Here is a 26,551-nt window from a genome sequence, read left to right as displayed (position 1 = left end):
TTTAAAAATATTTTTTCCACCAAACGTGGATTTTTTAAAAATATTTTTTCCACCAAACGTAGATTTTTTAAAAATATTTTTTCCACCAAACGTGGATTTTTTAAAAATATTTTTTCCACCAAACGTGGATTTTTTAAAAATATTTTTTCCACCAAACGTGGATTTTTTAAAAATATTTTTTCCACCAAACGTGGATTTTTTAAAAATATTTTTTCCACCAAACGTGGATTTTTTAAAAATATTTTTTCCACCAAACGTGGATTTTTTAAAAATATTTTTTCCACCAAACGTGGATTTTTTAAAAATATTTTTTCCACCAAACGTGGATTTTTTAAAAATATTTTTTCCACCAAACGTGGATTTTTTAAAAATATTTTTTCCACCAAACGTGGATTTTTTAAAAATATTTTTTCCACCAAACGTGGATTTTTTAAAAATATTTTTTCCACCAAACGTGGATTTTTTAAAAATATTTTTTCCACCAAACGTGGATTTTTTAAAAATATTTTTCATCAACGTAGATTTTTTTTAAAAATAATTTTTTCATCTACGTGGATTTTCTAAAATTATTTTTCATCAACGTGGACTTTTTAAAATTATTTTTCATCAATGTGGATTTTTTAAAATTATTTTTCATCAACGTGGATTTTTTAAAATTATTTTTCATCAACGTGGATTTTTTAAAATTATTTTTCATCAATGTTGATTTTTTAAAATTATTTTTCAACAACGTGGATTTTTTAAAATTATTTTTCATCAACGTGGATTTTTTAAAATTATTTTTCATCAACGTGGATTTTTTAAAATTATTTTTCATCAACGTGGATTTTTTAAAATTAGTTTTTATCAACGTGGATTTTTTTTAATTATTTTTCATCAACGTGGATTTTTTAAAAATATTTTTCATCAACGTGGATTTTTTAAAATTATTTTTCATCAACGTGGATTTTTTAAAATTATTTTTCATCAACGTGGATTTTTTAAAATTATTTTTCATCAACGTGGATTTTTTAAAATAATTTTTCATCGACGTGGATTTTTTAAAATTATTTTTCATCAACGTGGATTTTTTTTAATTATTTTTCATCAACGTGGATTTTTTAAAAATATTTTTCATCAACGTGGATTTTTTAAAATTAGTTTTCATCAACGTGGATTTTTTTAAATTATTTTTCATCAATGTGGATTTTTTAAAATTATTTTTCATCAACGTGGATTTTTTTAAATAATTTTTCAACAACGTGGATTTTTTAAAATTATTTTTCATCAACGTGGATTTTTTAAAATTATTTTTCATCAACGTGGATTTTTTAAAATTATTTTTCATCAACGTGGATTTTTTAAAATTATTTTTCATCAACGTGGATTTTTTAAAATTATTTTTCATCAACGTGGATTTTTTAAAATTATTTTTCATCAACGTTTACAAATTTGAGGTTTTTTCATGCATGTGGATTTTTTAAAATTATTTTTCATCAACGTGGATTTTTTAAAATTATTTTTCATCAACGTTTAAAAATTTGAGGTTTTTTCATGCATGTGGATTTTTTAAATATAATTGACTATCAAAGTGAATTTTATAAAAACTTTTTAAATATAATTTTTCATCAAAGTGAATTTTTTTAAAAATATTTTTTAATTTTTGTTTTTCAATATTTTCATCAACGTGAATTTAAAAAAGAAAAATTGCACCACATGGATTTTTTTAATGTTTTGGTGGACCTTTTAAACATCAGCCTCCTCGATCAGACCAAAAACTTGAATTTTTTAAGAAAAAAATTCTCTATTTTACATGAAAAAAGTTTTGAGCAGCCTCTCCTAGTCAAAGCCTAATTTGACAACTCCTGATTGATGGCAAATAATTGATAAACAATTTACAAATTACCAGCTGTAACCAGAAGACAGAAAAATTTAAAAACATACATATTCTCCTCAATCACATGTAATGTTTACCAACGGCAAATACCGTCATCAATTTAACTGATATGTTAATGTCTTTTCAGTTAATGCCATTTATGGCTTTAACATTTTTTGCGGTTATAACTTATAACCAAAAAAAAACTCGGCATTTTCTTCGTTGTTCATTTGTGGTTTTAAATGATGACAGTCAAGAAAATTGATGCAATTTTCCAACGATATTGAACACCAGACGAGCAATCAGTTTTTGTATTGTCATCTGTAGGAGCAGCAGCCACACCACTTGAACAAAGCACCCGAAGAAGGATTATTGTGCATGTTAAAGGAAACCAGGCATTTTTTTATTCATTCATGTTTCAATTGCCATTGTACATCTGATTCGCTTGTGGTTCTTCTTTCCAATAATTTACATATCATGGAAGAATATTGTACAAATATATGTATGAGAGTGTGGCTTGTAAGAAGAGAAGAGATAAACTGGATACGAATCAGATGCATATGAATACGAATTAATTCAAAGGAAAATATCATTCAGCGAAAGCAAATAAAAAATGATTTATTAACCCTACAGCTGGAATTGAATTAAGTTCAGACATATGGTAAAGGAAAGAAGGAGAAAATAGGGAGAGAGAGAGAGAGAAATAAAGTGGCGAAGATGTGAACAGATAGTCTACGAAATATTAAGATGTTGTAGTTTGTGTACTAAAAATGTTTAAAAAAAATCCACGTTTTGTAGTGAATGGACGGACCTTGAAGAAGTATTGCATATAGATAGCTCCTAAAGGAGTCTTCAAAGTATATAAAACATCTCTAGGATGTCTTCTATCTATAGTAGGGTTATTAAATATTCCTGCCGAAAAACTTCTATTTGTAGATATCTTCCACCTATATCGAATAGATTCTAAAGGAATATTCTTAGGTAGGAGACATACATCCTTGAGGATTTTCATCTATATAGGAAACATTTACAGACATCCGCCTCTATAAGAACACATTTAAAAATCCACGAAAATCCAAATGATTTTTTTTTTTTGAATTTACATTTTGTTTAAAATTATTAAAAGAAAAATCCACGTTTGTTGAATATTATTTAAATAAATCTACGATTGTTGAAAAATAGTTTTAAAAAATCCACTTTTGTTGTAAAATAGTTAAAAAAATACACGTTCGTTGAAAAATATTTAAAAATAACGTTCGTTGAAAAATATTTTTTTTAAATCAATATTTGTTAATAAATATTTTTAAAAAATCCACGATTGTTGAAAAATATTTTTTTACAAAACTAATATTTGTTAATAAATATTTTTAGAAAAAAAATCCACGTTTCTTAAAAAAAATTTAAAAATCCACGCTTTTGAAAAAAAGTTTTAAAAAATCCACGTTTTTATGATATATATATTTTTTTTTGGAAAAATCAATACTTTTTAATAATAATTTTTAAAGAAGAAAAATATTTAAAAAAAATCCACGTCTGTTAAAATTTTTTTTAAGAAATCAATATTTGTTAATAAATATTTTTAAAAAATCCACGTTTCTTGAAAAACGTTTTTTTTTTAAATATCGATATTTGTTAATAAATAATTTAAAAAAATCCACTTTTGCTAAAAATATTTTAAAAAATCCATGTTTGTTGAAAAATATTTAAAAAAATCCATGTTTGTTGAAAAATATTTAAAAAAATCCACGTTTGTTGAAAATTATTTTGAAAAATCCACGTTTGTTGAAAAATTTTTAAAAAAGCACGTTCGTTGAAAAATATTATTTTAAGCAATTAATATTTGTTAATAAATATTCTTAAAAATTCCACGTTTGTTGAAAATTATTTTTTTACAAAATTAATATTTGTTAATAAAATTTTTTCAAAAAATCCACGTTTCTTGAAAAAAATTTAAGAAATCCACGTTTCTTGAAATATTCTTTTTTGGAAAAATCAACAATTGTTGATAAATATTTTTTAATAAACCGACGTTTGTTGAAAAATATTTGTAAAAAATCCACGTCTGTTAAAAATATTTTAAAAAAATCGACATTTGTTAAAAAAAAATTAAAAAACCCACGTTCGTTGCACAAATTTTAAAAAACCACGTTCGTTAATTTTTTTAAGAAATCAATATTTATTTGTTAGTAAATATTCTTAAAAATCCACGTTTGTTGACAAATATTTTTTTACAGAATTAATATTTGTTAATAAATTTAAAAAAAAACTCGTTTTTTGAAAAATATTTTTTTGGAAAAATCAATAGTTTTTAATAAATATTTTTAAGAAATTTACGCTTGTTGAAAATTATTTTCACAAATCCACATTTGTTGGAAAATATTTTAACAAATCCACGTTTGTTGAAAAATATTTAAAAAAATCCACGTTTTTTAAAAAACATTTAAAAAAATCCATGTTTGTTGAAAAATATTTTAAACTAATCCGCATTTGTTGAAAAATATTTAAAAAAATCCACGTTTGTTGAAAAATATTTTAAAAATTCAAGTTTGTAGAAAAATCTTAAAAAAAATCCACATATGTTGATTTTTTTTTAAAAATCCAGGTTTGTTTGAAAAATTTAAAAAAAAATCCACGTTTTTAAAAAAAAAATATTTTTTAAAAAACTAACTTTTGTTGAAAAATATTTTTAAAAAGTTCACGTTTGTTGAAAAATATTTTTAAAAAATTCACGTTTGTTGAAAAATATTTTTAAAAAAATCACGTTAGTTGAAAAATATTTTTTTTAAAAAAATGCACGTTTTATGAAAAAATATTCTTTAAAAAAACCAGGTTTGCTGAAAAATATTTTTAAAAAATTCACATTTGTTTGTTTTGTTTATTGTTGAAGTTCAATCTCATTTTCGATTATTTGAGTGGAGTATTCCCCCATTGGCTCAACTACATTTATTACCCTCTATTACAGAGAGTAATGTTTTTCAAAACGAACTGACAGTGTTGCAAAATTTTACTGATCGCTACCAATATCATGATTTCATCCCGGCGAAGGGAATTATCAATTGGCTTCTCAGTTTTTGAAATGATGCCTTTTCTAGCGAAAAACCGAACTCTTTAAGTGTCTAGTATTCTCATATGAATGAGAATCACACTCACTTTTCGGCTTTTCCAAAGAAACACCAAAATCAAAATATTTTGCAACATGTCAGCACGTATCAACTAAGAATTCTTCGAATTCTGTGAGTTGAAAAGTACACCAACACAGTTGCCTGTGAGGTTGTTTCCCCCCCCCCATACCATTGCTATCGAAAACGATATCGTTTTCGAATGTTTCTCGAGAGTTTTGCGGATATTTTGTTCGAGAACGACACACGAGAATGAATTAAAAACGATTCACTCGTCGCTCAGTTTGTGGCAGGAAATCCTTCGATTTCGAATATCGTTAATAATATTATTAGCGAATGATTGACGATAGTTTTACGATAGTGGCGAAAAACATTTTTTGTGGAGTTTCTTGATGTTTCTGTTATGTACCTTTTCCGTTTTTACCGTTTGCGACTCCATATGTAACTGTTGATAAACATTGTTGTCTTGTGTTTGGCAACCTACCCATATGTTGTCTTTATCAACACTTATTGTCTATATTATACGTAGCATTTATATCGAAATTATTTGAAAAAAGCAAATGGGAATTTTTTACAAACAACGTAAATTTTTTTTTTGAAACAAAAAAATTTTCAAAGTAAAAAATGTTTCTCGAAACAATTTTTCTTGTGAAGAAAAAACATTCGCCAAATGTTCGAAAACGATATCGTTTTTAAACTTTTGACGAACAAAAGAACAACGTGCTTGTGTACACCCGAAAAACAAATGAGGGGCCCATACCAAGTGCGGATATTATTCGAATGTTCGGCACAACTTTCGAAAACGATATCACATTCGAAGAATTGGCAAATGTTTTTCGGGTGCACACAAGCACGTTGTTCTTTTGTTCGTCAAAAGTTTAAAAACGATATCGTTTTCGAACATTTGGCGAATGTTTTTTCTTCACAAGAAAAATTGTTTCGAGAAACATTTTTTACTTTGAAATTTTTTTTGTTTCAAAAAAAAATTATATTGTTTGTAAAAAATTCCCATTTGCTTTTTTCAAATAATTTCGATATAAATGCTACGTATAATATAGACAATAAGTGTTGATAAAGACAACATATGGGTAGGTTGCCAAACACAAGACAACAATGTTTATCAACAGTTACATATCGAGTCGCAAACATAAAGAAATAAAAACGGAAGAGGTACATAACAGAAACATCAAGAAACTCCACAAAAAATGTTTTTCGCCACTGTCGTAAAAACTATCATCTTTCATTCGCTAATAATATTATTAACGATATTCGAATTCGAAGGTTTTCCTGCCACAAACTGAGCGACGAATGAATCGTTTTCAATTCGTTCTCGTGTGTCGTTTTCGAACAAAATATCCGCAAAACTATCGAAAAACATTCGAAAACGAATCGTTTGCGATAGCAATGGTATGGGGGGTTATTGGAATTTTGTTTTTTTTTTTGTTTTAACAAAGCTCCAATTCGCCCGTGCCTCGGCTGTTTTTTGTTTGTTTTGTTTATTGTTGAAGTTCAATCTCATTTTCGATTATTTGAGTGGAGTATTCCCCCATTGGCTCAACTACATTTATTACCCTCTATTGGTAGCGATCAGTAAAATTTTGCAACACTGTCAGTTCGTTTTGAAAAACATTACTCTCTGTAATAGAGGGTAATAAATGTAGTTGAGCCAATGGGGGAATACTCCACTCAAATAATCGAAAAAAAAAAAAAAATTCACATTTGTTGAAAATAGTTTTTAAAAAATTCAAGTTTGTTGAAAATTGTTTTTAAAAAATTCAATTTTGTTGAAAATTGTTTTTTTTTTTTTTAATTTTAAATTGAAAAAATATTTTAAAAAAAATCCACGTTTATTGAAAAAATATTTTTAAAAATCCAAGTTTATGGAAAAAATATTTTTAAAAAAAATTCACGTTTATTGAAAAAATATTTTTAAAAAAATCCAAGTTTATTGAAAAAATATTTTTAAAAAAATCCACGTTTATTGAAAAATATTTTAAAAAAAATCCACGTTTATTGAAAAAATATTTTTTAAAAATCCAAGTTTTTAAAAAAATCCACGTTTATTGAAAAAATATTTTTAAAAAATCCAAGTTTATTGAAAAAATATTTTTAAAAAATCCAAGTTTATTGAAAAAATATTTTTAAAAAAATTCACGATTATTGAAAAAATATTTTTAAAAAAATCCACGATTATTGAAAAAATATTTTTAAAAAATCCACGTTTGTTGAAAAAATATATTTTAAAAAATCCACGTTTGTTGAAAAAATATATTTTAAAAAATCCACGTTTGTTGAAAAAATATATTTTAAAAAATCCACGTTTGTTGAAAAAATATATTTTGAAAAATCCACGTTTGTTGAAAAAATATATTTTAAAAAATCCACGTTTGTTGAAAAAATATATTTTAAAAAATCCACGTTTGTTGAAAAAATATATTTTAAAAAATCCACGTTTATTGAAAAAATATTTTTAAAAAATCCACGTTTATTGAAAAAATATTTTTAAAAAATCCACGTTTATTGAAAAAATATTTTTAAAAAATCCACGTTTGTTGAAAAAATATATTTTAAAAAATCCACGTTTGTTGAAAAAATATATTTTAAAAAATCCACGTTTGTAGAAAAAATATTCTTTAAAAAATCCACGTTTGTAGAAAAAATATTCTTTAAAAAATCCACGTTTGTAGAAAAAATATTCTTTAAAAAATCCACGTTTGTAGAAAAAATATTCTTTAAAAAATCCACGTTTGTAGAAAAAATATTCTTTAAAAAATCCACGTTTGTAGAAAAAATATTCTTTAAAAAATCCACGTTTGTAGAAAAAATATTCTTTAAAAAATCCACGTTTGTAGAAAAAATATTCTTTAAAAAATCCACGTTTGTAGAAAAAATATTCTTTAAAAAATCCAGGTTTGTTGAAAAAATATATTTTAAAAAATCCACGTTTGTTGAAAAAATATATTTTAAAAAATCCACGTTTGTTGAAAAAATATATTTTAAATAATCCACGTTTGTAGAAAAAATATTCTTTAAAAAATCCACGTTTGTAGAAAAAATATTCTTTAAAAAATCCACGTTTGTAGAAAAAATATTCTTTAAAAAATCCACGTTTGTAGAAAAAATATTCTTTAAAAAATCCCCGTTTGTAGAAAAAATGTTCTTTAAAAAATCCACGTTTGTAGAAAAAATATTCTTTGAAAAATCCACGTTTGTAGAAAAAATATATTTAAAAAAATCCACGTTTGTTGAAAAAATATATTTTAAAAAATCCACGTTTGTTGAAAAAATATATTAAAAAAAATCCACGTTTGTTGAAAAAATATATTTTAAAAAATCCACGTTTGTTGAAAAAATATATTTTAAAAAATCCACGTTTGTTGAAAAAATATATTTTAAAAAATCCACGTTTGTTGAAAAAATATTCTTTAAAAAATCAACGTTTGTTGAAAAAATATTTTTTTAAAAATCCATATTTGATGAAAAATATCATTTTAAAAATTTTTGTTTAAAATTCCAACTTTTGTTGGCGTTCAAATGAAATATTAAAATACTCCTTTGTGCTCACCCTGTAAATATCAACAAAAGTTGTATTCATTTCAATTTTAAAACAGATTTAAGTAGTATTATTTGATGCCAAATTGCATTTTCTTTAGAAATAAGAATTGATTTTGTCTGTGTGCTACTTGAAGCGTATTTTATCTGTGTTTGTTGTCTTTAGGCCCTATTAAATCCTTTTCTTGTGTGCAACCACTAACCGAATTTATTTCTATATAATATTTCTCAATAATTAATAATGTTTGCAATATTGTATTTGCCTTCCCCTCTTCACACATCATGTTTCCATAATTAATATTCACTTGCTATCGCGTTACCACTAACGAACTCATTAACAATATGGAAATTTCATTTAATCTAATTATCGATAGACATGAACGAACAAACAGAGAAACTACAACAAACAAACCCCCTTAGAGCTAGTTCGCCAGCCCGCCAATCGAGGAGGGTTCAATAACGATGCCCTCAATACTGAAGCTTTGTGTAATTAAGATTTAACCGAAAGATATTCAATTGATATGCAACATTAACATTGTAAATTCTCTAACAGATGAAGAAAAGAATTGGAGCAACAAAATATGATCGAAAAAAGGGGTATTCAGTTCAAAAATTATTTTTTATGTTAAATGACAGCGAGAGAGAGAGGGAAAAATGTGACGAGAAAGGTGGGCAGCCAAACAATATTTGCCATAAATTAATATAAAACGTAAGATTTATTTAAAATGTTGATATAAAGGCTGCTAATTTTTAATTTTAAACTTTGGGTACTCTGGAGCGTATGACTAATTTTATTTCCCTGAAGATTTTTGTATTTCTGCATTTAAAATTTAAAAGCGAATTGATATTGGCAAACGGAAAGCATTTCCCTTTACAGCAGAGGTTATAAATTCAACAAACTTTCCTCTCGCTTTTGTGTGCAGCCCAGACTTTTCACATTTTCATATAAAATCTTGCTAAATATTTCGTTTTTTCCTGCAAAAATATTTGATAAACCATTTTTGCGGTGTCTTTTGATTTACCAATTAACTTTTTCTGACTATGACAAACATTAAAAATTTAACAGAGACAAGGAATGCTTTCCTAAACCAAAAGTTTGGAAAACATTGTTGTTTTCCGTTTTGCATAGCATTCAAGACCATATCTTTTTATGTATGTGCATCTTACCATCCAAAGTATCTCTTGGTCTGACTATCTGTCTGAAGAAGAAAAACTGTTGACATACTTCTTTGTCTTCTTCCTCCTCAAGAGCTATCCAACACGTTTTATAATGTCGGTGATGGTTGCATAAAATGTTCTACTCTGTTTGACGACTGTCTTATTGTTGTTGTAAGGAACTCTGGAGTAGAGTACATTATTCATAACATCAACAACAACAAACACACACACACACACACACGCTCTAAAGAAAAATGAAATGTCAACAAAAGTGGAATAAAAAGATTTTTTTCCACAAAATAAAAGAGGAAATTATTTATCTTTCTTTAAGTAAAAAAAAGGGAAAAAAGGAAATGAAAATCATGATTGGTTTCCTTTTGGTTTTTCCAATATTTCATTAATGAAAAACTGAACATCAAAAATCGTAAAATAATCAAAATTTTATTTCTCTGACCATAATCCATTCGAGTTATGTCCTTCATATCTCCCAAGCTGAAGCATTTAACAATCCACAAGCGGATATAGTCATCTTTGGAATGTGCGTGCAAGTCCTTCGTACTTTTGTTTGTGTTTCCTTTTCTCTTGTCTGTTTTGGTTTAAGTTACTTGTGCCAATGTAACTGCCCCCATATCTCCACTCGCACAAAGTAAATTCACACATTCTCAAGGGAAACATTTATCAAGTCCCTATACCAGTAAATACCAGTTAATCTTATGAGCTATGAGTGTGTGTGTGGTGGATATTCTTTATTTACAAGTGGCACTTTTTTATGAGTCCATTGCGTTCTCTGTTCTTCTTCATTTCGCTCTGTTACAATTGGAGTACTTCCGTGGACATGTTACATAAATTTCTTTTTCGTGTTAAGATTTGTTGGGCAAATATTTACTCACATGGCCAAAAAAAAAAAAAAAAAAAAAAAAAAACAAACCAGGAACATTTTATTTACAGCTTTCAAAATGAGCATAATAACATATTTCATGGCGTAGCATTGGGCATATTTGTCGTAATCAACAACAGATGGCATTTTTAACTGTCAAATTTTAAGGACATTTTTCGGCACACGAGAATTTTTTTAAAGCATATTTTCGCCAATGGTATTTTTTAAACATTTTTTTTTTCAGCAAACGTGGATTAAGAAAAAATCTCAACAAACCTTTATTTTTTTAAAAAATATTTTTCAACAAACATGAATTTTTTAAAGAACATTTTTTCAATAAACGAGGATTTTTAATGAATATTTTTTAACAAAAATAAATTAAAAAAAATATTTTTTACAAACGTGGATTTGTTTAAAAAATATTTGTTTAGCAAACGTGGAAAATTTTGGAAAATAACTTCTAAACAAAAGAGTATTTTGTACAATATATTTTTTTCAGCAGACGTGGATTTTTTAAAAAATATTTTCCAACAAACGTATTTTTTTCAAAAAAATTTTTTCAACAAACGTGGATTTTTTCAAAAATATTTTTCAACAAACGTAGTTTTTTCAAAACAAAAAATTTCAACAAACGTGGATTTTTTCAAAATTACTTTTCAACAACCGTGGATTTTTTAAAAACATTTTTTAACAAACGTGCATTTTTTTTAAAAATATTTTTCGAAAAATATGGATTTATTTTAAATATTTTTAACAAACTTGGATTTTTTTCAACAAACGAGAGTTTTGTAACAACAAACGTATGTTAAAAATATTTATTTTTTTTAAATATTTTTCAACAAAAGTGAATTTTTTTAATAATATTTTTCAAAAAACGTGGATTTATTAAAAATATTTTTCAACAAACATTTGCATTTTTAAAAATATTTTTTTAACAAAAGTAGATTTTTTTAAAATATTTTTTAACAAACGTGGATTTTTTAAACATTTTTTTCAACAAACCTGGATTATTTAAAAATATTTTTATACAAACGTGGATTTTTTAAACATATTTTTCAACAAACGTGGATTTTTTTTAAACATATTTTTCAACAAACGTGAATTTTTTAAAGATATTTTTCAACAAACGTGGATTTTTTAAACATATTTTTCAACAAACGTGGATTTTTTAAACATATTTTTCAACAAACGTGGATTTTTTAAACATATTTTTCAACAAATGTGGATTTTTTTAACATATTTTTCAACAAACGTGGATTTTTTAAACATATTTTTCAACAAACGTGCATTTTTTAAACATATTTTTCAACAAACGTGGTTTTTTTAAACATATTTTTCAACAAACGTAGATTTTTTAAACATATTTTTTAACCAACTTTGATTTATTTAAAATTTTTTTCGACGAACTTGGATCTTTTTAAAAATATTTCTCAACAAATGTGGATTTTTTTTTAAATATTTTTCAACAAATGTGGATTTTTTTTTAAATATTTTTCAACAAACGTTGATCTTTTTAGAAATATTTCTCAACAAATGTGGATTTTTTTTAAATATTTTTCAACAAATTTCAAAAAATATTTTTTAACAAACGTGAATTTTTTTAAAATAATTTTCAAGAAACGTTGACTTTTTAAGGAATAGTTTTTCAATAAATTTTGGAACACAAAACGTGGATTTTTAAAGGATACATTTCAAGGACCTTCTACCACTAACAGTGGATTTTTTAAAGAAAGTTTTTTAATTTTCGACGTGGATTTTTTAAAAAATATTTTTAAACAAACGTAGTTTTTTCAAAATATTTTTCAACAAACCTGGATATTTTAAAAATAGTTTACAACAAACGTGGATTTAAAAAAAAAAAATCTACAAACGTGGATTTAAAAAAAAAAAAATCTACAAACGTGGATTTTTAAAAAAAAAAATTCTACAAACGTGGATTTTTTAAAAATATTTTTATACAAACGTGAACTTTTTAAAAATATTTTTATGCAAACGTGGATTTTTCTACATTTTTTTCAAGAAACGTGGATTTTTTTAAAATATTTTTATACAAACTTGGATTTTTTTAACATTTTTTTTCAACAAACGTGGATTTTTAAAAATATTTTTATACAAATGTTGATTTTTTTTAACATTTTTTTAACAAACGTGGATTTTTTTAACATTTTTTTTCAACAAACGTGGATTTTTTAAAAATACTTTTATACAAACTTGAATTTTTTTAAAAATATTTTTATACAAACTTGAATTTTTTTAAAAATATTTTTATACAAACTTGAATTTTTTTAAAAATATTTTTCAACAAACGTCGATTTTTTTTTAAAAATATTTTTCAACAACGTAGGTTTTTTAATATGTTTCAACAAAAGGGGATTTTTTAAAAAAATACTTTTTTTTTAAAAAATCCACGTTTGCTGAAACATGTTGAAACATACTAAAAACATGGCTTTTGTAAAAAAATATTTTTTTCAAAAAACGTGGATTTTTTTAAAAATATTTTTTAACAACCGTGCATTTTTTCAAAATTTGTAAAAATATTTAAAGTTGATTTTTTTAAAAATATATTTCAACAAACGTAGTTTTTTTTAAATATTTTTCAACAAAGGTGGATTTTTAAAAAAAAAATTTTACCAGCATGGACTTTTTCAAAATTATTTTTCAACATGCGTGGGTTTTGTAAAAAAAATATTTTTTCAACAAACGTGGACTTTTTTAAAAATATTTTTCAACAAACGTGGATTTTTTTTTTTAAATATTTGTATAACAAACGTGGATTTTTTTTAAATATTTGTATAACAAACGTGGATTTTTTTAAAAATATTTTTAAACAAACGTGAGTTTTGTTAAATTTATTTTTTCAAGAAACGTATGATTTGTAAAAAATATTTTTCAACAAACGTGAGATTTGTAAAGAAAATATTTTTTCAACAAAACTGAGTTTTGTAGAAAAATATTTTTTCAACAAAAATGAGTTTTGTAAAAAAAAAATTTAAATTTTTTCAACAAACGTGAATTTTTAAAAATTCTTTTCAACAAACGTGGATTTTTTAAAAATATTTTTCAATAAACATGGACTTTTTTAAACATATTTTTCAACAAACGTTGATATTTTTAAAAATATTATTCAACGAACGTGGATTTTCTTAAAAATATTTTTAAAAAAACGTGAATTAGTTAAACGTATTTGTCAATAAACGTGACTTTTTTTAAAAATATTTTTCAACAAACGTGGATTTTTTTTAAAAATATTTGTTGACAAACGTGAATATTTTTAAAAATGTCTTTCAACAAATGTGGATTTTTTAAAACTTTTTTTCAACAAACGTGGACTTTATAAGAAATATTTTTCAATAAATCTGGGAACATAAAACTTGGATTTTTTAAGGGTACGTTTCAAGGACTTTCTACCACAAACCGTGGATTTTTTTTAAAAATATATTTTTAATTTTCGACCACAATATGTGGATTTTTCAAAGATTTTTTTGACAATATTTTTTTATTGACCATCGTCCACAAAACGTGGATTTTTCAAATAAAATTTTTTCATTGATCATCGATCACAAAACGTGGACTTTTTAAATAACCTTTTTTTTACCATCACCGATTTTTTGAATAAAAGCATTTCATTGACCATCGACCACAAAACGTGGATTTTTAAAGAATATTTTTTTCCTCCTCCATCCCAACACAAAACGTGGATTTTTCAAAGAATATTTTTTTCCTCCTCCATCCCAACACAAAACGTGGATTTTTCAAAGAATATTTTTTTCCTCCTCCATCCCAACACAAAACGTGGATTTTTTAAAGAACATTTTTTCATCCACCATCCCAACACAAAACGTGGATTTTTCAAAGAATATTTTTTCATCCACCATTCCAACACAAAGCGTGGATTTTTTAAAGAACATTTTTTCATCCACCATTCCAACACAAAGCGTGGATTTTTAAAGGATATTTTTTCATTCACCATCAGACCACAAAACGTGGATTTTTTAAAGAATATTATTCATTTTTTTTATTTTTTAATTTTTTTTCTTTTCGTCCAATATCAGCTTAGGAGGTTGTCTCTTCACTTCCCTTTTAATATCCATTAAACAAATTGCTTCCTTCAAAATATTAAACTAAACTAAAATACAATGGAATAATGACAGAGGAACTATTTACATAATTACAAAACAACTACAAGAACGAAAAAAGAGTAAATGAAGCCATCTAAACTAGCGTTTGAAACAAATCATTTGGTTTTTCTCTGCCGTTATTTAAATGCCTAGAAATGACTATGGCGGCGTGGAACAAAAATCTCCTGCCCTACAAGTTATTTCCACCAGACAGACAGCTTTCAAGTAATACAAAAATACCATGGGCAAATATTATAAATTACAGCAATTATTTTAAGGAGAACACAACAAGTAAATGAGAAAATAACAATGAATAATAGCCGTTACAGAGGATGGAGAGAAAACGTCAAAGGAAATACCAAAACTGCCAGGAAGTGGAAAATACAGAAAACTATCCTGCTCTGCTCATTCGTCCACGTAGCACAGAATCAGTTTTAATGGCAATAAGATATTGTGTTTAACAATAGCCTTAAAGTATGCTTTAAAAGACACAACAAAACGCGAACGCCTTAATGTATGCTATATAATTATATGTATTACATTTCCACAAGAGGAATGCCATTATGCACACAACTATTGTGGTGTAGGATGAGAAATAAAATCCTGAAACTACATCCTTGAAATGCAAACATATCGGCATATCATGCATTGACATTCTGGAGGAAGTAGGGAGAAGGGGGGGTGGCAATACCATTGAATTTGTATTGTTTTCTCTCTATACCATTTGCTGATACATCCCTCAAACATTTATTTCTGTTGACATACTTTGGCGTTCGCTTTCGTTCCTTTTACTGTTGGCAGTAGTACTTGTCCTAGGTTCTATTGTTGCAATCCATTAAAAAATATGGCTAAATTGTTTCGCGTTTCATTTCGTTGTTTGTTGCTTGTTGTGGCTAAATGCTTTCCTCTCCAGCTTTATATGTATTTTTCTCCATTATTTGTTTGGTTTTTACCTAGCATTTCGTTTTGTCGATTTTTTTCTCTGTTTTGTATAGTTATAGTTTGCCTTTCATCTTGATAGCCATTTCTTAATGGTATATAAGGATAAATTTAATGGATTTTATTGTTGTTGAAGATGCAGAAAATGTTCATTTTTGTATTTTCTCATAAGAGGTTTTAGTGATGAAATTCATTGTATATTTTTGAGCACAAAATATAAATGGATTTCATCGTATATATGAAGCATAAGTTTACATGGTTTTTGTGACATTTTATATATAATGGATAAACATTTTCTTAAAAAAAATCCGCGATTTGTGGTCGAGGGTCCATGGAAAAATTTTCTTTAAAAACTCCACGATTTGTGGTCGATGGTCCATGGAAAACTTTTCTTTAAAAAATCCACGATTTGTGGTCGATGGTCTATGGAAAAATTTTCTTTAAAAAATCCACGATTTGTGGTCGATGGTCTCTGGAATTTTTTTTTTAAATATCTACGATTTGTGGTCGATGGTCTCTGGAAATTTTTTCTTTAAAAAATCCACGATTTGTGGTCGATGGTCTATGGAAATTTTTTCTTTAAAAAATCGACGATTTGTGGTCGATGGTCTATGGAAAAATTTTCTTTAAAAAAAACCACGATTTGTGGTCGATGGTCCATGGAAAAATTTTGGTGGTCCGTGGAAAACTTTTCTTTAAAAATCCACGATTTGTGGTCGATGGTCCATGGAAAAATTTTGGTGGTCCGTGGAAAACTTTTCTTTAAAAATCCACGATTTGTGGTCGATGGTCCATGGAAAACTTTTCTTTAAAAAATCCACGATTCGTGGTCGATGGTCCATGGAAAACTTTTCTTTAAAAAAATCCACGATTTGTGGTCGATGGTCTGTGGAAAATTTTTCTATCGCAAAATTTTCTTCAAAAAATCCACGATTTGTGGTAGATGGTCCATGGAAAAATGTTCTTTAAACAAATCACGATTTGTGGTCGATGGTCCATGGAAAACTTTTCTTTAAAAAATCCACGATTTGTGGTCGATGGTCCATGTAAAATTTTTCTCTAAAAAGTCCTCATTTTGTTGTCAGATGGTGGAAGAAAATAATTCTTTAAAAAATCCACGATTTGTGGTGGATGGTCCATGGAAAATTTTTCTCTAAAAAGTCCTCATTTTGTTGTCGGATGGTGGAAGAAAATAATTCTTTAAAAAATCCACGATTTGTGGTGGATGGTCCATGGAAAATTTTTCTCTAAAAAGTCCTCATTTTGTTGTCGGATGGTGGAAGAAAATAATTCTTTAAAAAATCCACGATTTGTGGTGGAAATTTTTCTCTAAAAAGTCCTCATTTTGTTGTCGGATGGTGGAAGAAAATAATTCTTTAAAAAATCCACGATTTGTGGTGGATGGTCCATGGAAAATGTTTCTCCAAAAAGTCTTCCTGGAAGAAAATAATTCTTTAAAAAATCCACGTTTTGTGTTGGCGTGGTGGGAGAAAATAATTCTTTAAAAAATCCACGTTTTGTGTTGGGATGGTGGAAGAAAATAATTCTTTAAAAAATCCACGTTTTGTGTTGGGATGGTGGAAGAAAATAATTCTTTAAAAAATCCACGTTTTGTGTTGGGATGGTGGAAGAAAATAATTCTTTAAAAAATCCACGTTTTGTGTTGGGATGGTGGAAGAAAATAATTCTTTAAAAAATCCACGTTTTGTGTTGGCGTGGTGGGAGAAAATAATTCTTTAAAAAATCCACGTTTTGTGTTGGGATGGTGGAAGAAAATAATTCTTTAAAAAATCCACGTTTTGTGTTGGGATGGTGGAAGAAAATAATTCTTTGAAAAATCTACGTTTTGTGTTGGGATGGTGGAAGAAAATAATTCTTTAAAAAATCCACGTTTTGTGTTGGCGTGGTGGAAGAAAATAATTCTTTAAAAAATCCACGTTTTGTGTTGGGATGGTGGAAGAAAATAATTCTTTAAAAAATCCACGTTTTGTGTTGGGATGGTGGAAGAAAATAATTCTTTAAAAAATCCACGTTTTGTGTTGGGATGGTGGAAGAAAATAATTCTTTAAAAAATCCACGTTTTGTGGTGGGATGGTGGAAGAAAATAATTCTTTAAAAAATCCACGTTTTGTGTTGGCGTGGTGGGAGAAAATAATTCTTTAAAAAATCCACGTTTTGTGTTGGGATGGTGGAAGAAAATAATTCTTTAAAAAATCCACGTTTTGTGTTGGGATGGTGGAAGAAAATAATTCTTTAAAAAATCCACGTTTTGTGTTGGGATGGTGGAAGAAAATAATTCTTTAAAAAATCTACGTTTTGTGTTGGCGTGGTGGAAGAAAATAATTCTTTAAAAAATCCACGTTTTGTGTTGGCGTGGTGGAAGAAAATAATTCTTTAAAAAATCCACGTTTTGTGTTGGGATGGTGGAAGAAAATAATTCTTTAAAAAATCCACGTTTTGTGTTGGGATGGTGGAAGAAAATAATTCTTTAAAAAATCCACGTTTTGTGTTGGGATGGTGGAAGAAAATAATTCTTTAAAAAATCCACGTTTTGTGGTGGGATGGTGGAAGAAAATAATTCTTTAAAAAATCCACGTTTTGTGTTGGCGTGGTGGGAGAAAATAATTCTTTAAAAAATCCACGTTTTGTGTTGGGATGGTGGAAGAAAATAATTCTTTAAAAAATCCACGTTTTGTGTTGGGATGGTGGAAGAAAATAATTCTTTAAAAAATCCACGTTTTGTGTTGGGATGGTGGAAGAAAATAATTCTTTAAAAAATCCACGTTTTGTGTTGGGATGGTGGAAGAAAATAATTCTTTAAAAAAATCCAAGTTTTGTGTTGAGATGGTGGAAGAAAATAATTCTTTAAAAAATCCAAGTTTTGTGTTGGGATGGTGGAAGAAAATAATTCTTTAAAAAATCCACGTTTTGTGTTGGGATGGTGGAAGAAAATAATTCTTTAAAAAATCCACGTTTTGTGTTGGGATGGTGGAAGAAAATAATTCTTTAAAAAAAATCCTAGTTTTGTGTTGGAATGGTGATAGAAAAATAATTTTTTAAAAAATCCACGTTTTGTGTTGAGATGGTGGAAGAAAATAATTCTTTAAAAAATCCAAGTTTTGTGTTGGGATGGTGGAAGAAAATAATTCTTTAAAAAATCCACGTTTTGTGTTGGGATGGTGGAAGAAAATAATTCTTTAAAAAATCCACGTTTTGTGTTGGGATGGTGGAAGAAAATAATTCTTTAAAAAATCCACGTTTTGTGTTGGGATGGTGGAAGAAAATAATTCTTTAAAAAAAATCCTAGTTTTGTGTTGGAATGGTGATAGAAAAATAATTTTTTAAAAAATCCACGTTTTGTGTTGAGATGGTGGAAGAAAATAATTCTTTAAAAAATCCAAGTTTTGTGTTGGGATGGTGGAAGAAAATAATTCTTTAAAAAATCCACGTTTTGTGTTGGGATGGTGGAAGAAAATAATTCTTTAAAAAATCCACGTTTTGTGTTGGGATGGTGGAAGAAAATAATTCTTTAAAAAATCCACGTTTTGTGTTGGGATGGTGGAAGAAAATAATTCTTTAAAAAAAATCCTAGTTTTGTGTTGGAATGGTGATAGAAAAATAATTTTTTAAAAAATCCACGTTTTGTGTTGAGATGGTGGAAGAAAATAATTCTTTAAAAAATCCACGTTTTGTGTTGGGATGGTGGAAGAAAATAATTCTTTAAAAAATCCACGTTTTGTGTTGGGATGGTGGAAGAAAATAATTCTTTAAAAAATCCACGTTTTGTGTTGGGATGGTGGAAGAAAATAATTCTTTAAAAAATCCACGTTTTGTGTTGGGATGGTGGAAGAAAATAATTCTTTAAAAAAAATCCAAGTTTTGTGTTGGGATGGTGGAAGAAAATAATTCTTTGAAAAATCCACGTTTTGTGTTGGGATGGTGGAAGAAAATAATTCTTTAAAAAATCCACGTTTTGTGTTGGGATGGTGGAAGAAAATAATTCTTTAAAAAATCCACGTTTTGTGTTGGGATGGTGGAAGAAAATAATTCTTTAAAAAAAATCCTAGTTTTGTGTTGGAATGGTGATAGAAAAATAATTTTTTAAAAAATCCACGCTTTGTGTTGAGATGGTGGAAGAAAATAATTCTTTAAAAAATCCAAGTTTTGTGTTGGGATGGTGGAAGAAAATAATTCTTTAAAAAATCCACGTTTTGTGTTGGGATGGTGGAAGAAAATAATTCTTTAAAAAAATCCAAGTTTTGTGTTGGGATGGTGGAAGAAAATAATTCTTTGAAAAATCCACGTTTTGTGTTGGGGTGGTGGAAGAAAATAATTCTTTAAAAAATCCACGTTTTGTGTTGGGATGGTGGAAGAAAATAATTCTTTGAAAAATCCACGTTTTGTGTTGGGATGGTGGAAGAAAATAATTCTTTAAAAAATCCACGTTTTGTGTTGGGATGGTGGAAGAAAATAATTCTTTAAAAAATCCACGTTTTGTGTTGGGATGGTGGAAGAAAATAATTCTTTAAAAAATCCACGTTTTGTGTTGGGATGGTGGAAGAAAATAATTCTTTAAAAAATCCACGTTTTGTGTTGGGATGATGGAAGAAAATAATTCTTTAAAAAATCCACGTTATGTGTTGGAAGGTGTAAGATGATAAATCTTTAAAAAATCCACATTTTGTGTTGGGATGGTGGAAGAAAATAATTCTTAAAAAAATCCGCGATTTATGTTGGGATGGTGGAAGAAAATAATTCATTAAAAACTCAATTTTTTTGGTGTGTTTGTGTTTGGAAAACATTCCTAAAAAATCCCATCAAGGGTCTAAAAGCAAATGAAATTAATTTCTATAAAAACTTATGCTTATATTAGGAATGACATGTGGCCCTTTGGAATTGAAGATGCCACCTTTAAGCGTTTTCGATACCAATTTGAAATATTTTTTCATTAAAATATTTCGTCACGAAACCGTAATTATTTTAAATGGCTGCATAACTGTCCCAATTTTTTAAAGTTTTTACGATTATTGAAGTCTTTTAATAAACACCAAATCAGCAACTGGAAATCTCTACAGTAATAAAGGCAATTGTTACAGCTCATTAATGCTTTTTAAAAAGACATTGACTGCTACCACAAAGAACCCAAGGATTGCAGAGCACATGTTTCACTGTTTTTTTTTGCATTTCTCTTTTATACACTTAATCAGCTTTGCGATATGAAATCTCAGCTTGTTGCTGGCTTATGACATTCTTTTTCTTGACGTAATATTCCATATTCTTTAGCAGATATTGACTGGTTTCAAAAACAACAAAATTGGATAACATCTTTAGCAGTTGCCAAAAGCAAAATATATTATTTTACAAAATTGAAAACGTGATGTGAATTATGAAATACTAAAAACACATGAAGAATTTGGATGGATCATCTTGTCAGTTTTGTAACACAAGTATTTTGTTGTTTCCTTTTGGCTTTTGTTTCTTTCCTGCACTTTCTTTGTGGTGTCATGTTTTTTGGTGGGATGTAAAAGATGACAATATGACTATTTTAGCAGACCATTATGACTTACATAATGGCCCATGAAGGTGATAGTTTCGTTGGTATTAGTTTTATTTTGCATTCTTAAAAAGCTTATCTTAAGATTGGCAAATGGTTTTTGTTTCTTAGGCAGTGCAATGAAAAATTTGTCTTACTTCTTTAGGGCCTTTTCACTGAAAATGTCTTTAAAAAATGAATTGCCTTTGTTTAGGCTCCTCGCAATTATTTGCCAAAAGTATTGCCTACATTTAGGCACAGTATTAATATCTCAACAACATTCAATCCATTAATGTTTCATAATGCCATAACCAGGTTTCCCATTATTTTCTTTCTGTATAAACATCCATACATCTGTTTGTATGTACACATCAACAAACAAGTTCTCCTTATTCATTTTGTGCCAAGCACGTTCATTGTGGGTGGTGGTGGTTCGTTCAGGGTTGCAATGGACTGACACTTTGTTTATTCAACAAAACTAGGAACACCAGCTTTTGTTTGCAGCTCTAGTGCTCCACAACAAATATTGACATTTATCAAAATGTAGTTGTTGCATTCGTATCAGCAAACACACACACACTCGCAATTGAAATGCATTGTTTGTAATGTTTTAAAAGGCCAGACCAACCACCCAACGTAACCGCTGTCACTTGCAAAGCGACTAACGCCACCACAACTCGCAACCCATAATGCACGTAATGTCTTAATGAATTCTAGAATATTTAAAAATTCGTAACAAATAACAAACTGGACGACTGGACAGGATGTGTTTTAAGGAAGGAAATATTAGCTCCGGAGTGTCATTGTGACAAGCAAAAAATAATGTGGACTTTTTATGGAAAGTAGATTACAGGGGCTTTTTTAAATATATTAAAAAAAAATATATTTTTTCATTCGTGAATATTTTTGTCAAAGGCCATTAATCGTGGATTTTTTTAAAAAATATTTTTCACCAAACATGGATTTTTTAAAAAATATTTTTTCACCAAACGTGGATTTTTTAAAAATTATTTTTTCACCAAACGTGGATTTTTTAAAAATTATTTTTTCACCAAACGTGGATTTTGTAAAAAATATTTTTTCACCAAACGTGGATTTTTTAAAAAATATTTTTTCACCAAACGTGGATTTTTTAAAAAATATTTTTTCACCAAACGTGGATTTTTTAAAAAATATTTTTTCACCAAACGTGGATTTTTTAAAAAATATTTTTTCACCAAACGTGGATTTTTTAAAAAATATTTTTTCACCAAACGTGGATTTTTTAAAAAATATTTTTTCACCAAACGTGGATTTTTTAAAAAAATATCTTTTCACCAAACGTGGATTTTTTAAAAAAATATTTTTTCACCAAACGTGGATTTTTTAAAAAATAGTTTTTCACCAAACGTGGATTTTTTAAAAAACAGTTTTTCACCAAACGTGGATTTTTTAAAAATTATTTTTTCACCAAACGTGGATTTTTTAAAAATTATTTTTTCACCAAACGTGGATTTTTTAAAAAATATTTTTACACCAAACGTGGATTTTTTTTAAAAATATTTTTACACCAAACGTGGATTTTTTTAAAAATATTTTTTCACCAAACGTGGATTTTTTTAAAAATATTTCTTCACCAAACGTGGATTTTTTAAAAAATATTTTTTCACCAAACGTGGATTTTTTAAAAAATATTTTTTGACCTAACGTGGATTTTTTAAAAAATTTTTTTCATCAAATGTGGATTTTTTAAAAATTATTATTTTTTCACCAAATGTGGATTTTTTAAAAAATATTTTTTCACCAAACGTGGATTTTTTAAAAATTATTTTTTCACCAAACGTGGATTTATTAAAAATTATTTTTTCACCAAACGTGGATTTTGTAAAAAATATTTTTTTACCAAACGTGGATTTTGTAAAAAATATTTTTTCACCAAACGTGGATTTTTTAAAAAATATTTTTTCGCCAAACGTGGATTTTTTAAAAAATATTTTTTCACCAAACGTGGATTTTTTAAAAAATATTTTTTCACCAAACGTGGACTTTTTAAAAAATATTTTTTCACCAAACGTGGATTTTTTAAAAAATATTTTTTCACCAAACGTGGATTTTTTAAAAAATATTTTTTCACCAAACGTGGATTTTTTAAAAAATATTTTTTCACCAAACGTGGATTTTTTAAAAAATATTTTTTCACCAAACGTGGATTTTTTAAAAAATATTTTTTCACCAAACGTGGATTTTTTAAAAAATATTTTTTCACCAAAGGTGGATTTTTTAAAAAATATTTTTTCACCAAACGTGGATTTTTTAAAGAATATTTTTTCACACAAAACGTGGATTTTTTAAAGAATATTTTTTCACGCAAAACGTGGATTTTTTAAAGAATATTTTTTCACCAAACGTGGATTTTTTAAAAAATATTTTTTCACCAAACGTGGATTTTTTAAAAAATATTTTTTCACCAAACGTGGATTTTTTAAAGAATATTTTTTTCACACAAAACGTGGATTTTTTAAAAAATATTTTTTCACCAAACGTGGATTTTTTAAAAAATATTTTTTCACCAAACGTGGATTTTTTAAAAAATATTTTTTTCACCAAACGTGGATTTTTTAAAAAATATTTTTTCACCAAACGTGGATTTTTTAAAAATTATTTTTTACCAAACGTGGATTTTTAAAAAATATTTTTTCACCAAACGTAGATTCTTTAAAAATTATTTTTTCACCAAACGTGAATTTTTAAAAAATTATTTTTTCACCAAACGTGGATTTTTTAAAAAATATTTTTTCACCAAACGTGGATTTTTTAAAAAATATTTTTTCACCAAACGTGGATTTTTTAAAAAATATTTTTTCACCAAACGTGGATTTTTTAAAAAATATTTTTTCACCAAACGTGGATTTTTTAAAAATTATTTTTTTACCAAACGTGGATTTTTTAAAAAATATTTTTTCACCAAACGTGGATTTTTTAAAAAATATTTTTTCACCAAACGTGGATTTTTTAAAAAATATTTTTTCACCAAACGTGGATTTTTTAAAAAATATTTTTTCACCAAACGTGGATTTTTTAAAAAATATTTTTTCACCAAACGTGGATTTTTTTAAAAATATTTTTTCACCAAACGTGGATTTTTTATAAAATACTTTTTCACCAAACGTGGATTTTTTAAAAAATATTTTTTCACCAAACGTGGATTTTTTAAAAAATATTTTTTCACCAAACGTGGATTTTTTAAAAAATATTTTTTCACCAAACGTGGATTTTTTAAAAAATATTTTTTCACCAAACGTGGATTTTTTAAAAAATATTTTTTCACCAAACGTGGATTTTTTAAAAAATATTTTTTTACCAAACGTGGATTTTTTAAAAAAATATTTTTTCACCAAACGTGGATTTTTTAAAAAATATTTTTTCACCAAACGTGGATTTTTTAAAAAATATTTTTTCACCAAACGTGGATTTTTTAAAAAATATTTTTTCACCAAACGTGGATTTTTTAAAAAATATTTTTTCACCAAACGTGGATTTTTTAAAAAATATTTTTTCACCAAACGTGGATTTTTTAAAAAATATTTTTTCACCAAACGTGGATTTTTTAAAAAATATTTTTTCACCAAACGTGGATTTTTTAAAAAATATTTTTTCACCAAACGTGGATTTTTAAAGAATTTGTTTTATTGGACCAATAGTCCACCAAACGTGGATTTTTTTTAAAGAATTTGTTTTAATGGACCTATAGTCCACCAAACGTGAATTTTTTAAAACATATTTTTTCATAGGGCATAAGACCACCAAATGTATATTTTGTAAAGAATATTTTTAATGGGCCATTAGACCACCAAACGTGGATTTTTTAAAGAATAATTTTTCATGGGCCCTTAGACGACCAAACGTGTTTTTTTAAAGGATAATTTTTCATGGGCCCTTAGACCACCAAACGTGGAGTTTTTAAAGAATAATTTTTCGTGGGCCCTTAGACGACCAAACGTGGTTTTTTTAAAGGATAATTTTTCCATGGGCCCTTAGACCACCAAACGTGGGGTTTTTAAAGGATAATTTTTCCTGGGCCTTTAGACCATGGGCCATTAGTCCAGACCATCAATTCTGTTATTACTTTCTTGGAACAGTCCTAGACTAAGAATGTTTATCTGATTTTTTGTACTTGTTTTTAAATATTCACAATTTCCCTCAAATGGCTGACACCCATTCCGACCATTCACAATAAAAATCAATTTTAATAACAACTTTAATGCGACTATAAATAATAATCGACTGCTAATTAATTACGAGTTTGACTAGCCGGACTGACAGTAAACAGCCTGTTGACCTCAAAGCAATCACAGACAGTGTTTGGAAAGTGATTTCCACACATAAATCTACATATCCACATAAATATCTGTCTATCTCCATATTGTCAATAACCTTGTGGCATTTTTATTATCATTTCTCCACCTCGGAATTTAAAGTGCAATTTTCTGCAGCTGTTTTCCTAGTCCGGCAAATTAAACCATATTTTTTGCTTTGTCTGTTTTTTTAATTATTTATTTGTTTTGTTGTGATTTCCTCTTAACTTGACCAATGGTCAACGGCAAAAGCAGCAGCAGTTCATAATTGAATATTATTGTTGTTGGTTTTTAAAAGGCCTTTGCAAACCGCTGTTAATGCAGTTCAATGTCTGGTAAATGGGCTTGAATGGCGTTTTGATAGCCTGTTTTGTTGTTGTTGGTTTTTTTTTTTTGTTTTTTTTTGTGGGTTAGTCATTTCAAAACAGAACACTTGTCTCACTTAAACACGGTCACTTGTATTTGAAATGGAACTGGTTGTATATGGCTGGGATTTGTGGCGGCATACTTGACATGAGAACCCTTCCACTCCAACCTCCTCTTATAACAAGGAGAGAGACAGAGTGTGACTAAATTAAAAGTGAACTTAATTCGTTTTCGGAAAGGTTATTCTACTACCACTAAGATCACATTTGTGGTTCTATTTCAATGGAATCATCCATCCACAACAAAATGCGAACTGAGATCAAACACCCAACTCCGCAGTTGATAATTATTTTATATTTATTTATTGTCACATTATACCATTAGCAGTTTATTAACCGATTGTTTATTTTTTTTAATTTCAGGTAATCTTCATATGCAAATTTATTTTTGTCAATTTATATTTTTGGACCTGAGGTAAGATTTAATAACTTAATTTTTGAGATAATAAAAATATAAAACAGACATCATGTACGATTTTTTAAAGAATTTTTTAAATATGTTTTTTATGCACGTGGATTTTCAAAGAATTTTTTGTGCACCGTGGATTTTTTAAAGACTTTTTTGCATAAACGTGGATTTCTTAAAAGAAGTTTTTTTATAACCGTGGATTTTTTAAAGAATTTGTTTCATAAAATTGGAT

General features: G+C 27.1%; 1 protein-coding gene across 4 annotated transcripts in view; it reads left to right on the top strand.

Moving 5' to 3' along the window:
- Positions 1–26,551, top strand: part of msi (RNA-binding protein musashi) — a 576,326-nt gene that overhangs the window by 265,751 nt on the left and 284,024 nt on the right. Inside the window, exons 1-2 of one of the 4 annotated variants that reach the window (XM_073979419.1) lie at positions 25,770–25,820; positions 26,274–26,325. The exons of the other annotated variants lie outside the window; for them this stretch is intronic. Of the exons in view, the coding sequence (XP_073835520.1) occupies positions 25,814–25,820; positions 26,274–26,325 (59 nt within the window). The 5' untranslated portion in view covers positions 25,770–25,813. Of the gene's footprint in view, positions 1–25,769; positions 25,821–26,273; positions 26,326–26,551 lie in introns of those variants that run through there. 4 annotated transcript variants of the gene reach the window in all.

This window comes from Musca autumnalis, unplaced genomic scaffold (genome assembly GCF_047663935.1).
Source record: "Musca autumnalis isolate F117 unplaced genomic scaffold, ASM4766393v1 scaffold_1, whole genome shotgun sequence".
NCBI classification, from domain to species: Eukaryota; Metazoa; Arthropoda; class Insecta; order Diptera; family Muscidae; genus Musca; species Musca autumnalis.
Note: the sequence above shows the minus strand (reverse complement) of the source record. Positions and strands in the feature narration are given on the sequence as shown.